This window comes from Sorex araneus, chromosome 1 (assembly GCF_027595985.1).
Source record: "Sorex araneus isolate mSorAra2 chromosome 1, mSorAra2.pri, whole genome shotgun sequence".
NCBI classification, from domain to species: Eukaryota; Metazoa; Chordata; class Mammalia; order Eulipotyphla; family Soricidae; genus Sorex; species Sorex araneus.
In genome coordinates, this window is record NC_073302.1 from 244,991,576 (window position 1) to 245,007,127 (window position 15,552).

At 41.2% G+C, this 15,552-nt stretch overlaps 1 protein-coding gene across 1 annotated transcript in view; it reads left to right on the forward strand.

Annotated features, from left to right (window-relative positions):
* Positions 1-10: 10 nt before the first annotated feature.
* HTR2A (5-hydroxytryptamine receptor 2A) overlaps positions 11-15,552 on the forward strand; it is a 62,745-nt gene continuing 47,203 nt past the window's right edge. The window contains exons 1-3 of the mRNA XM_004604572.3: positions 11-424; positions 935-1,566; positions 4,507-4,707. Of these exons, the coding sequence (XP_004604629.1) occupies positions 1,179-1,566; positions 4,507-4,707 (589 nt within the window). The 5' untranslated portion in view covers positions 11-424; positions 935-1,178. The remainder of the gene's footprint in view (positions 425-934; positions 1,567-4,506; positions 4,708-15,552) is intronic.

The window sequence follows — 15,552 nt, forward strand, 5'->3', positions numbered from 1 at the left end:
ACAGAGCGAGGGAGGTCTGACGAGGGAGCAGCAGCCAGTCCATTCCCCAGGAAACCACGCGTCCCTCCCTCGGCGCAGGCAGCTCTTCCTACTTCACTGAGCGGTTTCTTTTGTGCGACTTTGAGAGGGGCTTGTGAATGGTTTCTAAATGTGCATCTGTCTCGCCGAGGCAAGCTGCACATGCAGAGGCAGTCGCCCAGCTGAGTGGGCACGGAGAAAGCCAACCAGGACCCCGCAGCGCTGGAATTGGCTTGACTCTTGCATGCAGTGTTTGGAGTCAGCAAAAACAGAAATCAAATTATGATCCTCTTCTGCTCTGGAAAGCTCTGAAGAAGAAACTCTACCGCGGCTTCCTTACTATGAGACATGCACGGAGTCCCCGAAGAACAAAGTGTATCTAACGTGTGGATGCTGGAGACGGCATGTAAGTTCTCATGTTCGCGTGCTGCTGTAATTTATTGCTATATAATTCTCTTGCTGGCGTGAAATCATACTTGGCCAAGATGTAACCAATTCCATGAGAAATTCTAGTGAGGAAAGTTGGCTGCTAATCTTTTAAGACTTTTTTTTTCTTTTATTAACTGAACGACATAAGCTGAAATTCCTGGCAGCTGCTGTGGCAAACCAGCCTAAGACTGACTGAGAACTATAACCCAGAGTACATCTAATTACTATAGGATTAACATTGGATGCATTTTTAATTGACTTTCTAAATGGAGAATGCCGTTCAGCCCTATTGTTTCGGAGAGCATATGAGTTTCTTGCTGCTGTGGCTGAACTAGTGCGACCAGCTGAGCTGACAGAATGAGCTAACAGAGTCCCCAGTAGTTACAAAACTTTTATTTCTTGGCCAGGATCACATTTTTCTCCCTGAATGCTCAAGACTCTGCAACCTCTGTTAAAAGTTCATTTCGCTTTTGTGATTTGACTTTAGAGAGGGAGAAAAAGAAAAAAAAAAGAAGAAACCAAACCCTGACTACTAAAATTGCCAAGGAAGGAAATAGAGATGTTGCCTTTCTTTCACTCCTGCTGTCATGATGGGAGGAACGCAGCCCCCCAAAGGACCCCCGAAGGATACCAGCATCAGTGTGGCAGCTGCGGAGACAAAGACGGATGGTGAGCAGAGCATGTAACTTACGAGTTCAACACTTCCTCTTGCTGCAAGTTCCAGCCTAGCCATGGATATTCTCTGCAAAGAAAACACTTCCTTGGGATCAAGTATGAACTCCTTAATGCAATTAAATGATGACTTTAACTCCGGTGAAGCGAACACTTCGGACGCATTTAACTTGACGGACTCAGAAAACCGCACCAACCTTTCCTGTGAGGGCTGCCACTCACCACCCTGCTTCTCCTTACTTCATCTTCAGGAAAAAAACTGGTCGGCTCTGTTGACAGCTGTAGTGATCATTCTAACCATTGCTGGAAATATACTCGTCATCATGGCAGTGTCCCTAGAGAAAAAGCTGCAGAACGCCACCAACTATTTCCTGATGTCACTTGCTATAGCTGATATGCTGCTGGGTTTCCTTGTCATGCCCGTGTCCATGCTAACCATCCTCTATGGTGAGTGGCGTTCATTCCCCAGCGGTGCCCACACGGGGAACAGGGAGCGTGTGCATGTCCTTAGCAACTGAAATGAAATGGGCCTCCAGGGACAAACTAAATGCAAGGCTTGTGTGTAGACAAGGTCTGTCCAGCTAGTCCATTTTCAAACTTAAAATAAGGTGTTTTTTTTTTTAAATTAATTATCACCTATGCTTATTGGAGAGTTTTGTGCTTGAAACTTCTAACTTGTTATGCAGCAATGATTGTAAATGCCTCAATACAATCATAGGACAAGCACTTGCCTTAAGTGGATTCTGAATCCACTTAATTTCTGTTCTTCTAAATTTCTCAGCCCTGCAGAGCAGTTTTATCTTTGTCACAGTTTTCAACACTTATAATGGCATGGTGAAACCTCCCCAGTCACCTTGGAACCATTGCAGACAGTGTTAGTGGTGCAGTGACTTTAATGTTAAAACGTGGGTCTCCATTAGGATAAATGAATCACTCCCATTTTAATTATTTCCTGCCTAGACCAGCTCCTTTGGACGGATGCCTTTGCATTAGCCCCTCCAGTCGTTCAAGAGGCTTGTTGCATCTACTCCAGGCGGGTTTGAAGGAGGATGGGAAACAAAAGGGAATAGATTAATCTTGCTTTCTTCTCAACAGACTTTGAAACAGTCACATCTCTCAGCAAGTCAGCAAACACTAGGACGGCTTCAGCGGGAAGCAGAATGTGATATTCTTTTCAAATTATGAGTAACAGATTCTTCCCTTGGAAGAGAGAAGGTTGAGACTTCTAACAGCACCCCAAGCTAGAAACAGGTTCCGGGATATGAAGAGGGGGATGTTTCTGGCCACGTCTTAAGGGGCTAATGATTAAAACATATTAGAATCCCATCCTAAAGCGTTTAAAGGAGGAAGGAACTAGGAATTGGGAGAGGGTCTGTAATGCGCAATGCAAGTACTCCCACTTGACTACTCAAGTATCACAGAATTTCATTCAGCTCATTGTCACTGCCTCGATTTTCTGCAGGTTCTCTTGCACCCTATAAAATTCATTCTCCTCAAAGGGAAATCTGGGGAGGTGGAGGTGACTCCCAGGGGAAGCTAAGACCAGGGAGGGGTTTCAAGGGTGACCCCAAGAGAGGGAGATTGGAGGCAGGCACCTTCCCTGGGAGCGGTAAGCAGCGAGGACCGCCCTCTGGGGGTGCAACTGCGCCCCCTGGCGGCAACCGCTCCTTGTACAGAGAGTTCAGCCAGGCGCTTTATCATTCCCTGAACTGGATCTCCACCATGGGCTGAACTAGGAAGGACCACACCCCCACTCCCGCTCAAACCCTTCATGTACCTCACGGAAACCAGGAGTCCAGTCCACCGCAGCCTCCTTGCAGGCAAAACTAAAAGAACCCACATCATTTCCGACCGGGCTGAGCATTATCCTCCCCCCCCTACACACACACACACACACACACACACACACACACACACACACACACACATCCTCCCCCCCCTACACACACACACACACACACACACACACACACACACACACACACACACACCCTCCCTCCACCCCTCAGGCGCTGCTAAAGAAAAGGCTCTAATTTAAGCTCAAGCTCTTAGCAAATAACCAAAGTGAAAGATGATAAATTATGTGTGCCTCTGGCACCCTTTTCTGCCCAGAACAGCCTTGCTGGCACTTTGTTAAGAATACCTTTTGGTCCACAGATAGTTTATCTTTGTGGGTCTGGAATATTAGGAGGAAAGGTGTGATTTATCATTTTGCTGACTTGCACACAGTTCTACTGCTGTTGCCTGTTACTGTGGCCAAGACTAAATTGTTTCTAGGACTGTTTGATGTTTTTCCCACTCTAAAACCAGACAGGACACTTGGTTGATGGCCTAAAGGGCATGTTCTAAGTTCCCCAGACAACAGGTAAGCTCCTGCGGTGCTCTTAATATGACAGACAACGATCATTTGGAAGCTAACAAACACTGGTGCTAGGGGGTCCACCACTGCCAATCCAGGCATCAGTGCCCAGAGCAAAACTGGCCAGCGATACTAAGTGGGCAGTCAACGGGAAAGCACCCTATCTAAAAAGATTACCAAAGTGTGGGTCAGGGACCATTACTACTTGGGAACTACTTGGAAAGAGCAACTTCACCACCCTACTGATAGAAGCAGACTGATAGAAGCCCCAGAGGTGGTGGGTGACCAGCAGCTCCTTGCTATAAAGTAACCAAAGCTGATGTTGAGGTTTGGGATTACCACCCTGGGGCAGTTCTCAGGGCAAGAATGTGCAGTTCTTCATCATTTCACCATTGTTTTCATCCCCTACACCAGCATATCCCCCTCCCCCCAGGTCCCAGATCTAAGCTCACACCGAACAAAATTGTTTCTTGTGTTATAAAAAATTGCATTTCATTCTTGATTTTGAATCCTTCATTCATTCATACTAATAGCATGTTGGGAGATTTCTAAATGCCATCTCAGTGGGAGACAAAGCAGATAGAATAATGACTAACAGATGGGCCTAACCCCAAGGACCCACAGACTGAAAGATGAGCAAAGGATGAATAATAACTGAACGGTGAATGGTACTTGCAGAGAACCCAACAAAATTCTAAGTTGACCTAAGTCATTTGAGGGGGGGGGAAGACACCAAAAATAGACAAGGAGAAAGAAGCCATTTACCACATACATTGCCATAATTTTCAGCCACCAACATTTTCACGCCCTTTTGTTCACTTGTGTGTGTGATCTTATTCTTAACTACCGTTCCTATCAGACTTCTGAAATGCTAAACACATCTTGTGTGCCCTTTGCTGCCACCTATGCTTTCCCCCAGGTTGGAGACAGATGTCACCTAAGCCTTTCCCGGCCTTGAAAGGCTGGGCAGAGTCCAGATACCCAACGGCCAGAAGGCTGCTTACTCATGTCAATCTTCTGCACCCTAGGTTACCGCTGGCCGCTGCCCAGCAAGCTGTGTGCTGTCTGGATCTACCTGGATGTGCTCTTCTCCACGGCCTCCATCATGCACCTCTGTGCCATCTCCCTGGACCGTTATGTGGCCATCCAGAATCCCATCCATCACAGCCGATTCAACTCCAGAACTAAGGCATTCCTCAAAATTATTGCTGTGTGGACCATCTCAGTGGGTAAGTGGGGACTCTCTCTCAGGGTCTCGTTGGAAATGAGCATTCGTGTCTCCCAAGGGGACTTGTTCTCAATGAAACCAGACAGCTCAATCACAATCTACTGATTTATTTAGGAGATGCATTATAATACAGCAAATTATAATACAGCAAGTTATCTTATTTGCTGTAAGGAAGAAAAATCTGGCCATGCCACTGGTCCACAACAAATTTGTCTTGCCTGAATGTATACACCAATAGTACCAACATTAGGAATAACTGCCAAAGCCAACACTACAAATGTTTTCCCAGTCTCATGCTTTCAAATTCACTACTCTAAGTCCCAAGTTTCTCGGGGAAGTAGACATTTATCATAACAGGAATCAAGGTCAACATAAAGTTATAGCATGCACATAACAGATAATACAGAGCTTCTGGGATAGAAAAAATATACCAGCTGCTGTGCTGGAGAGAGAATACAGGGATTAAGGTGCATGCCTTACATGCGGTCAACCCATTCAATCCCAGCACCAAACTTTAATCCTCCAAGCACCACAAGAGTGACTCTTGAGCACAGAGCCAGGTGTGACCCAAGCACTGCCAGGTGTGACCCCAAAACAAAGAATAGAATCTACTGGGTACTATTAGTAAGAGAAGAGGGCAGAGGATGGTGGCAGGGATTCTTCATGGGAAAAGCATTTCAAGTACATCCAGTGTCTGTCACACTTCCCATTAGGACATTTCACCAGGGCTTTTCAACCTAACTCAGGTTAATTATATAGTTATTTTGTCAAGATTGACATCCCTATCAGTCAGTAAAGGTTAGGGAAAGACACTAAAAGGACAACTCCAGGCAGCAAAGTCAGTTGTGTCTGCCCTCTCAGCAGTCTGTTTAAAACAAATCTCAGGGACTACTAGGTTGTAAAGTTGAGTTTTTCAAGTAGAAATATTTTCTCTACTTATTGTTCACATAGGTGCCACTATCTACTAACAGACTATGAGATTAACAATGACTTGAAATCAAAGACTTGTGCAATTCTCTCCACAGCTTTGCAGTGAAAAAGGCAGGTTAATAACCAGGCAACAATAAATTTGGGGTTTTTCTTACTGCTTACTTCAGTGGTTTTTGATATTGCAACATCAATACACTAGAACCTGTGTGCATAGCTAATTTCAAATGAGCAGTTAATCACCATTCCAGTAGACCAGTGGCTTTTAGCAACTTTATGCCTGTGGTCCAGCAATTGAAAACGACTGGTGAATACATCATCCACAAAATAGGTAGCTCCGATTTATGAGTAAACAGGTTTAAAACGTGAGCTGGTTGGTGCAAGGTCCATAGCTACATAGCACAGTGAAGACTTTCCTTGATTATGATAGGAACACTAAACAATAACACTAAACAATAACAACCGCTTTTCTAGGATTTTCAAATTTTGCAAGACTTGGCTATTTTTCCACTGAAAATGTTACAGTTTGATATACAGAAGATCCCAGTGTCATTTGATTAGTTAGGGAACACCAGAGGACTGAAATGTCCTATGGCTTGCTGGCTGCCTTTCCATCTAGTAGTAGAACTGCATCTCTAAATTTCTAATGCCAATCCCTGCTCAAACTGCTGCATGTACTACCTTCCTTAGGAATTAGAGCTTGGTTCAAAAGAAAAAATTATATACACATATATACACATATATACATGCACTTATGGTTTCTGAGCTACGCAATATTGGGCCATCCTACTAGAAACAAGAGAACAAAGAACAAGTGATTCTCTAGCTCAGCTACACACAAAAATCCACGAAGTACATTCTGATTTAGGTGGTCTGTGGTAGGGCCAAATGATTCTAAGGCACAATCAGGAGTGAGGAACACCAAGAATGTCAACATTGAAGATGCGATTAGAAGAGGGACAAGAAGGTGCAGATGAGGAAAAAACGCTGTCAAATTCTCTAGTTTTACCCAAGTACATACCATCCTATTTGTGAGGAAGATGCTGGGAGGTCACCCATTTTTTTATTCTCATAGCTATATTTAATTCCCACATCTCAGTCAAGATTAATAGCACTAGTTAGGACATTAGTTGTTTCTGGGCAGTGATTACAGCCCAATAGTGTCTTAAGTCACCTGACAGAAAACAGTCTAAAGAGAAGCAGATAGCATAGGATGACATAGCCCATAAACAGGAGTTATCTGGGGTCAGTGACTCAAAATATCATGCCCTTTCACTTCCCAGGAAGAATCCTAGATTCTCTCTAGAAGGCAGAGAGGTTGGACAGGTTCTCAGGGAGAGGATGTCATTTTAGCAAAATATTTCTTTTTGGTTTTGGGGCCACACCTGGTGGGGCTTGCACTTAACTCTGCACTCAGATCACTCCTGGCAGGCTCAGGGGACTATCTGAGGTGCCGAGGATCAAACTCAGGTCAGGGTCAGCCACATGCAAGACAAATGCTCTACCCACTGTTCTATTGTTCTAGCCCCAGAAAAGTATTGTGTAGCTAGGCTTGGCGGGATGCAGCAAGATGAGTAAGCATTTAGAGATTGCTCACAATGACAGAGAAAAAGGGTAAGGAAACACTGGAAAAGCGAAGATAACATACACACTATACCACAAGTCTGTAGCCAAAGAGGGAACAGTTGAGGGGAAAGATTAAATTCTAATAGGGCCTTCAAAGACTTAGAAATGAAAGCTCTAGGAGAAGTTTCAGGAGGATACATATTCTGTATTTTGTTTGATGTTTTATATTTAGATCCTTAGGGCTGAAGCTTATTTTTGAATGTGGTCTAACCTGCTTTTTCCTACCAATGTTTTTAAGGTCTTATGAGCATCTAGCTCCATGATCAATTTCCCCTTTCAATTTATGGATACATTTTGTTTTCTTGGTAGAGTTCCAAATATTGAAGTGCCCTTGGAGTATGATCAAAATTAAATTGTCAGCCCCAAACTAATGGATAGGGTGTGAGCCTTATACATGGTTGACCTGAGTTTGATCCCTGGCACCTTATATGATCCTCTGAGCCCTAACAGGAATGATCCCTGAATACAGAGTCAGGAATAAGTCCTGAGCTCCAGGGCACAGTAGGACAGTGATGCTCATACCACCCCAAGGGGGGAAAAGAAAAGCAGAAAAATTAGATTTGCATGACTTTGCTAAATTACAAAGGTTTGCCTTAACTTCCTTAAATTAGAAACTTCATCTATGGCCACAAAATATTTAAGTGCAAATACTATCCCAATGGTATGAGGGGTAGGGTATTCCTAGCAGTGCTCAGGAGATTCAAGGACCCCACAGGAGATTCTATACCTGCTGGGCCTGTGGCTCAGTGAAAAGGCTCATTCTGCCCAGGTCCTGAATTGCCAGGAATTACCCAAACCACTCCAATGGTGCTTGGGGAATTGTGCGGGAATCGAATTAATACCAGGGACATGTTTACTTATAACTGTGCTACCTCGTATTTAAGGTCTCATTCTGGTGCCTTTACAAATGGTATTTTTATTGCATACCTAACCTCTTATTTAATTTATATTTTTTCTACCCACTCTCGAATTATGATACAAAAATTTTAATTTTTATACTGATTCTTTTATTTAAAAAAATGCTTTTTGCTTTCAAGTTTGCCTCATTTGTTATCAACACAGCTATGTCAATTTTCTTTTGGTAATAATTTTTGTCATATATATCATTCCATCCTGTTTTTTGTCACTGTCATCTTGTTGCTCATCAATTTGCTCGAGCGGGGACCAATAATTGTGAGACTTGTTGTTACTGTTTTTGGCATATCAAATATGCCACGGGGAGCTTGCAAGGCTCTCCAAGAGGAGCAGAGGAATCAAACCTAGGTCAGCCAGCATGCAAGGCAAACGCCCTACCCTCTGTGCTATTGCTCCAGCCCAGATTATTTGATTTAAATATCTCCTCTTATAATTTCTTTAAATCGCCCTAACAATTTAAGAAAATTAAATTGCACATATTTTGATTTCTCTATTCTTACCTTCTTTTGAACCAAGAATTGACCATTCATTATAACCCCTGTTTACATATTTTAAGTCCTTTTAGTTATTATATTTAGCTTTTACCTATAGAGTTGGATACAATTTATACTGCTTCATAGAAAACAAAAACTTTTGCACATTTTAACTTTGCTTCTGTTATTTTTATATCATTTTTTCCGATTTTCTATGTAACTTTTAAAAACTTTTGACACTATAAATGCTCTGGTTACCTAGTACTTCATATAGATTGAGTCTTTGTTACTTCTATTGCTTGGTCATTTTCTTGTTTCTGCCTAGGTCCATATCCCATATTTCTGAAGAATGTTTGAAATGTCTGTTTGTTAAGCCTGTTCAGATCAATAGAAAATTCAAGATTTGTTAATTTTCAGCAATTTACTGGTGATATTTTGAAATTTCTACTTACTTTCCTCTCTGAGAATTTGGATTTTCTTTTAGTAAAGCAAAATAGTTTTATTTGAAGAAATTAGAGAAACATGGTGGGAGAGATAAAGGATATGGGTTCAAGAGAGTCATGGGCTTCTCGAGAGTGGAAAAAGTAGAACATAACTCTGGGAAGAAGATTGCATACAATTTCTCCAAAATTGTCTTGGCCTGGGATGCTCTGCTGGAATAAAAGTTACTCTGGGTATTGTCAAAGTGGAATACCCACTTGGACTCCTATGGTCCTTTATATTACCTTATTTTACTCTTTTTTAGAAACCATTATATCTTATTAGTTTTCACTTATTTAGGATTTTTCCTTGGTCTCTGTGTTTTAGCAGCTTTATTATTCATTATGTGCCTACATATAGGTTATTTTTCTCCTTCCTGGTGTTTATAGTGACACTGAAGATCTATGGCCCAATGTCTTGTCAGTTTGAAAAGAATGGTCAAAGGATTTTCCAAATATTGCTTCTGCTCCATTTTATCTCCACCCGTAAATATTGCAAACTCCAATTTCAAGTATAATAGATGTTTCATGTTTTCTTTATCTTTTATTCTAATCTGCCTAGTTTTATTCTCTTCATCTTCTGGATTAGTATTCATTTCATGAGCTACTTCTAAATTGCTTTTAAATCTATATTTTGGGTGTGTAATTTCAGTTAACCTGTTTATAATCTGAAAATTTCCATTTGATTCTGTGAAATTCCAGGTTCCTAGACTTCATGTTTTAATCTTTCTTTAATATTAATCTCAGAGGTACCTGGCTACCTGGATTACCTAAAAACATCTTATGGAGATTTTCTCTTTTTGATTCTTTCATTGGTATGCCTCTATCCTGTTGTTGAATATTGACTTTCTTATTGACCTTCAATCTGTGGATACTTTGTTGATGATCTTACTCCAGACAGGGCTATTTAGCAGGTTGCCGTAATCCAGTAAGGGATCACCACTTACTTTAGGCTGGAAGTTTTTAAACATTGATCTGTTTTTAGTTTACCCTTACACCTACAGTATATTCCACAATCCCAGATGAAAGCTTTAGGTGTTCTTTCTGAAGAGTTCTGAACTCCCTCTTCTATCTCCTCCGTGCTTCGAGGCTGTTGCTAAATCCTTCTGGCGATTCAACCTCTCACTCTATTCCTCTAACAAATTGCTAGATACGTTGAGGGGGCAAAGCTGCTCATACTAATACCTTATTTTCCCTCTTCACCTTCCACTCCAGCATCTTAAACTTCTCAAATCCTGGTTGCCTTGGAAATCCTAACTAAAAGGTTTCATCTTTCTAACACTGAGACAAGGTTATATGCTATGTGATGCGAAATTTCCCATAACCTCCTTTTAGTTTCAATTTCTGATGGATCTTTTTCATTTCATTGTTTTAAGGATTCTCTCATACACAACTAATTTTTGGAACAAAGTTTTACTGTCTCTGCCTTGTGATATTGACAGCTAGCCTGTCTACATTACTTTGAAAATGAATGTGGTTTTATTCCCTAAATCTTAGTTTTCATTTCTATATATTTTTATTTATACTACCTCATCTTTTTCACCTATTTCCAATATTTGCTGGCTTGCAGTGTCTGGTTCCTTCTGTGTGTCTCAGTGTTTGAATTTCTACTAGACAGGTTTTCATTTCCTTGTGATATACTCTCATTCCAAGTCATTATTATACATATATCTAAATATATCTAAAATATTGAATATACCCAAAATACTGAAAATGATTTCCCCATTCACCCCAAATCCCAATTCATAGGTTTTTTTCACATTTTGAAGCAATGCAGAAGTATAATCAATACAAATCAAAAGTACAAAATCTTTGAAAATATATAGATATATCTGATTGCATGAAAGATTTTTATATGGAATGGATAAAATAGAAACAAAACCAAAAGACTCCAGTGTATATGAACAATATAATAAGAGGTAATATTAAGATAGAGAGCATTAGAAAGATCACCTACATTTTGATATTTAAAAGTACAATAGGAAACAACAGATAAAATATGACTAGGCAGTCATACACTTTTAAGGAACAATACATTTTATGAAAATAATGCTCAGTCTCTATTGTACATAATTTCTCTCCTAAGTGGGTTCTAAATTAAAAAAATATAATAGAATAACTAGTTAAATTGCCAAGAATGTACAAAATCTGAGAACTGGCCTACTGGACAAAGCTTACCATAACTGGGAGATGGCTTGAGGGTTGGGGCCTATTGAGGTGGGGACTGATGGAGCTGTGGTCTTAGACCACTGTATGCTTGAATCTATCTTTAACAGAATTTTAATTATGGTCTCTACATTTTCTTAAATTTTAAAATACAATCTGATTTCATTCATCTGATGAACTAAAATAAATAAATGATGGCATTTATTTTTAATAATTGATAGCAAAAAAATTAGTGAAAACACCCAGTAGAGTTTTAAAAGGAGCATACATAGTCATAATCCTAATATATTCATATCTTAAACTATTCTTGGACAAGTTCATAAGTGCCACACCTATCCAAAAATTGAGAATCTCTCCTATAGAACAGCAAAGATACATGCAAGAGTCTTTCATGCAGCAATTTGGGGAATAGCATCAAGTAAAAAGTTAAGATTATGATTAGGTATGTTATTTTTACCAGCTATGAAAATTTTGCAGCTCTTAAATACTCAGCTAGGATTATTTGATAGTCAACGGAAGATATTGCCAAAGCATAAAATTTTGGGGTATTATACATTTACTAAGCCCATTCTGGTAAAATGTCAGCAATAGTAATAACATGGGAGTTTATATAATGTTGAAAAACACTACACTTCTCGAGAAGGCAAGAATTGCAAAGAATGCCAGGATTGTTCTTTTCCTTTATAGACCTTAGTCATTTTGTCACAAGTGTTGCTGTAAATGATAAAATGCTTTTGATGGCTAGGAATAAATACTTCTGTCTGGAGTGATGGCTGCATGGAGGTGGCTGATCTTCCAGGTGCTAGAAAATTTGTTTGCCCAATAACTCAGATTACTTGCATACTTTTCTGCTGGGTAATTGAGGTTTGCTACTTCTTTTATCTTTCTCATTGTTAGCATCTTGGTCATTTCACTGCTGGCTTAGGCTGGCATCTAATTCTAAGTGAAATGAATATAATTATAAATCAATCGCATTCTCCATTTGTAAGGTTTTCTGAGTAAAAAGGTGAGAATGAAAAGATCAAAACACTGGGGTTCTCTATGAATTTCATTTTCTCTTAATGAATAGAATCCCCATGATCAGAAGTAACTAGGACTTATAATATATAATCAGCAGATCCTATCGTTATGATGACTGCTTTCTGAATGTCATCTGAAAATACAAAATAGATGCTATTTTATTCCAATCTTTTACCAGGCGTATATATATATACATATATATATATAGAAAAATGAAAATGACTATTTTCACATTGTCATATTCCAACAGGCAGGCAAAGACATCAATTTAAATTTTTGTACTTATTCTGAAGTGTATTTGCAGCCCAGGGAGTAATTTCAAGTATCGTTTCTCTAGCTTGGATGGTTTTTTCCTCTAGGCAAAGAATGACCATATATTTACTGCATTACTACTTTTGCATTAAGAGAAAAGGTCAAAGTTGCATTCATTTGGGGTCTTTGCCTGAATGAATCCCATTCATGGAATCCTAAATAGAACATATAAGTCATTACATCCAAATTTTTGCATTCAGAAAGGTCAATAACCGTAACAGTGCTTATGTACAAAGTGGCTTTGTACATAATGTGAAAAATTTTGAGAAATGCAAATGTTATCCCTTAGCATGTTTTTTTTCTTCTTTTTTCTCTTTTGGGTAACACCCAGCGATGCACAGGGGTTACTCCTGGCTCATGCACTCAGGAATTACTCCTGGCAGTACTCAGGGGACCATATGGGATGCTGGGAATCGAACCCGGGTCACCTGCGTGCAAGACAAACACCCTACCCGCTGTGCTATTGCTCCAGCCCCCCTCAGCATGGCTTTAATTTGTGTTTTATTATATAGAAATTTGGGCATCTTTCATGTTTATAAGCCAAGTAATCAAGTAATAATTTGTTTCCTACTATTGACTGCGCAGAGTTTGCTGTAGAACCTCACAGTTATAACTGAAATATCTGAAGTCAGGCTCTCTAGGTTCATACCTTATAAGTTGTGTGATATTGGGCAAGTTACTTTCTGAGCTCTATTTTCCTGAAGAATAAATGAGGATAGTACTAGAGCTTATATTTTGCATATAGAAACCATAAGTATTAAAACTATCATTACCATGTTTCCCTAAACCATAATCACAATGCTTTATTATTGTTTAAAAAAAATATGCAGAGCTTTGGAGCCAAGACTGCAAAATAAAACAGCTTTCCCCCAGTTCTCTGTACATTCACCTAGTAAAGTGAAATCACCTTCCCCCCCACAGTGCCCAACCCCCACCCCCATTGTCAAAATTGAGTCCAGAGAAATCTCAAGGCACCTCAGCCTCCCTGCAGGAGAGTGGGGCCACGTGTGGGAGTTGGTGTTCACAGCCACGTGGAAAGGCTGCTGTCTTTCAAGGTGTTATTGTGTCACTGAGTGGGATATTGTCACTTCCCTAAATAAAGGCTCTGCAGAGCCACCACTTGGTGTGCCCCTTTGTCCCCTGTGTGCATTTTTACCCCGTGGTGCTCAGGGAGGGTACAAAATGAATTAAGGACAGGTTCCCCCACAACCTTAGAGGTCATGTGGCTGAGGCCAGCCCAGGAAGGCGAGGCTTTGGGCAGCTGTGTCCTTGGCTGTCCTCAGAGTCCTGCCCGGGGGAAGAGGCTGTTTAATGGGCCGAGCCTCCCAGCCTGCCCACACTGCCAGCTCTCTGCGTGGCAGGCTGCAGCCAACGCAGAAAGCACGCCCCCGGTCAAACTGCACTTAGGAGTCTACACACTGTGGCCACCAGCGGCCATGGAGAAAAATTTAAAATGGCCTGTCTAGTGATTAGAAAAAAAGAAAAGTTCTTATCTGTCAGATTGCTGATTTGGCTGGTCTGATGACTGGTTTTGGTGGTTGTTTTTATTGTCTTTTTGTTGTTGTTGTTGGGGGTCGGGGGCCACAGACAGCGGTGATCAGGGCTTATTCCTGGCTCTGTGCTCGGTCACTTTTGAGGATACTGAGGGTTGGGGCAGGGGGATCATTTCTGATGCTGCAGATTGAACTGGAGGTCAGCTGCATGCAAGGCAAGTGCCGTTAGCCTGTACTAACTCCCTAGCCTGTGTCCTGTTTAATTGGCCACTAAAAGTCTATCCCTGCTGGCCCCCTTCTAAGACCACCACCCATTCATGCCTCAAAGCACCATCCAGCTTTAACCTTGATCCTTTTTACTGCCCTCAGAGTCAGAAGCCTTTCTTGATTTTTAATCAAGTCCAAAAGATTATTTTTTAATTAATTCATTCAATTTCTGAATACATTTTCAATGTAAGAGTCAAACAGCTGAGACTACCGAGAATACAAAAAAGCCCTTTGTCCCTCAAGACCTCTCCTGCCAACCATGAATGCTATGCTAACCTCCAGTCTCACTGCCATGCTTCAGAGAAAGAGAGGGGGTCCCAGGTACCAGCAAGCAAAACAGATCTGGAACATTAGAGCACTCTCCTCTCAGAACTCCTCAGAGGGAGTCCCTACAGAACCTCTGATTTCCTATTTGGTGCTGAGGATTGAACAGGAAAAGAGTTTGCACTTCAGGCAGTTCCCTTTAGCCCTGTTGACCTCTGCTGCACGTTTTTTGGCTCTACAGCTATTTTTAAGATGCCCCTTTAACTGTCCTTCATTCCCCCCTTTTCTTTTTTTTTTTTGCTTTTTTTTGGGCAATGCACAGGGGTTACTCCTGGCTCTGCACTCAGGAATTACTCCTGGTGATGCTCAGGGGACCATATGGGATGCTGGGAATCGAACCCGGGTCAGCCGCGTGCAAGACAAATGCCCTACCTGCTGTGCTATTGCTCCAGCCCCTTCCCCCTTTTCTTACCGGTATCTCAAGAGCAATCATATTCTTGAAGCTCTGATTCTTTAAACAGTGAGGCATCAAGTGCTAATTCATACTGTTGTCTTATCACCATAGTTGTACCTTATTTAAAAAAAAATTTTATTAGTGCATCACTGTGAGGTACAGTTACAGACTTACAAACTTTCATGCTTGTGTTTCAGTCATACAATGCTCAAGTACCCATCCCTCCACCAGTGCCCATATCCACCACCGATGATCCCAGTATCCCTCCCACCCCCCCATCCCATCCCCCCACCCCACCTCTGTGGCAGGGCATTCCCTTTTGTTCTCTCATTTGGGTGCTGTGGTTTGCAATAGAGGTATTGAGTGGCCATCGTGTTTGATCTATAGTCTACTTTCAGGGTGCATCTCCCTTATCCTTGACAAAAGCTACCAACTTCTTCAGGATGCAGG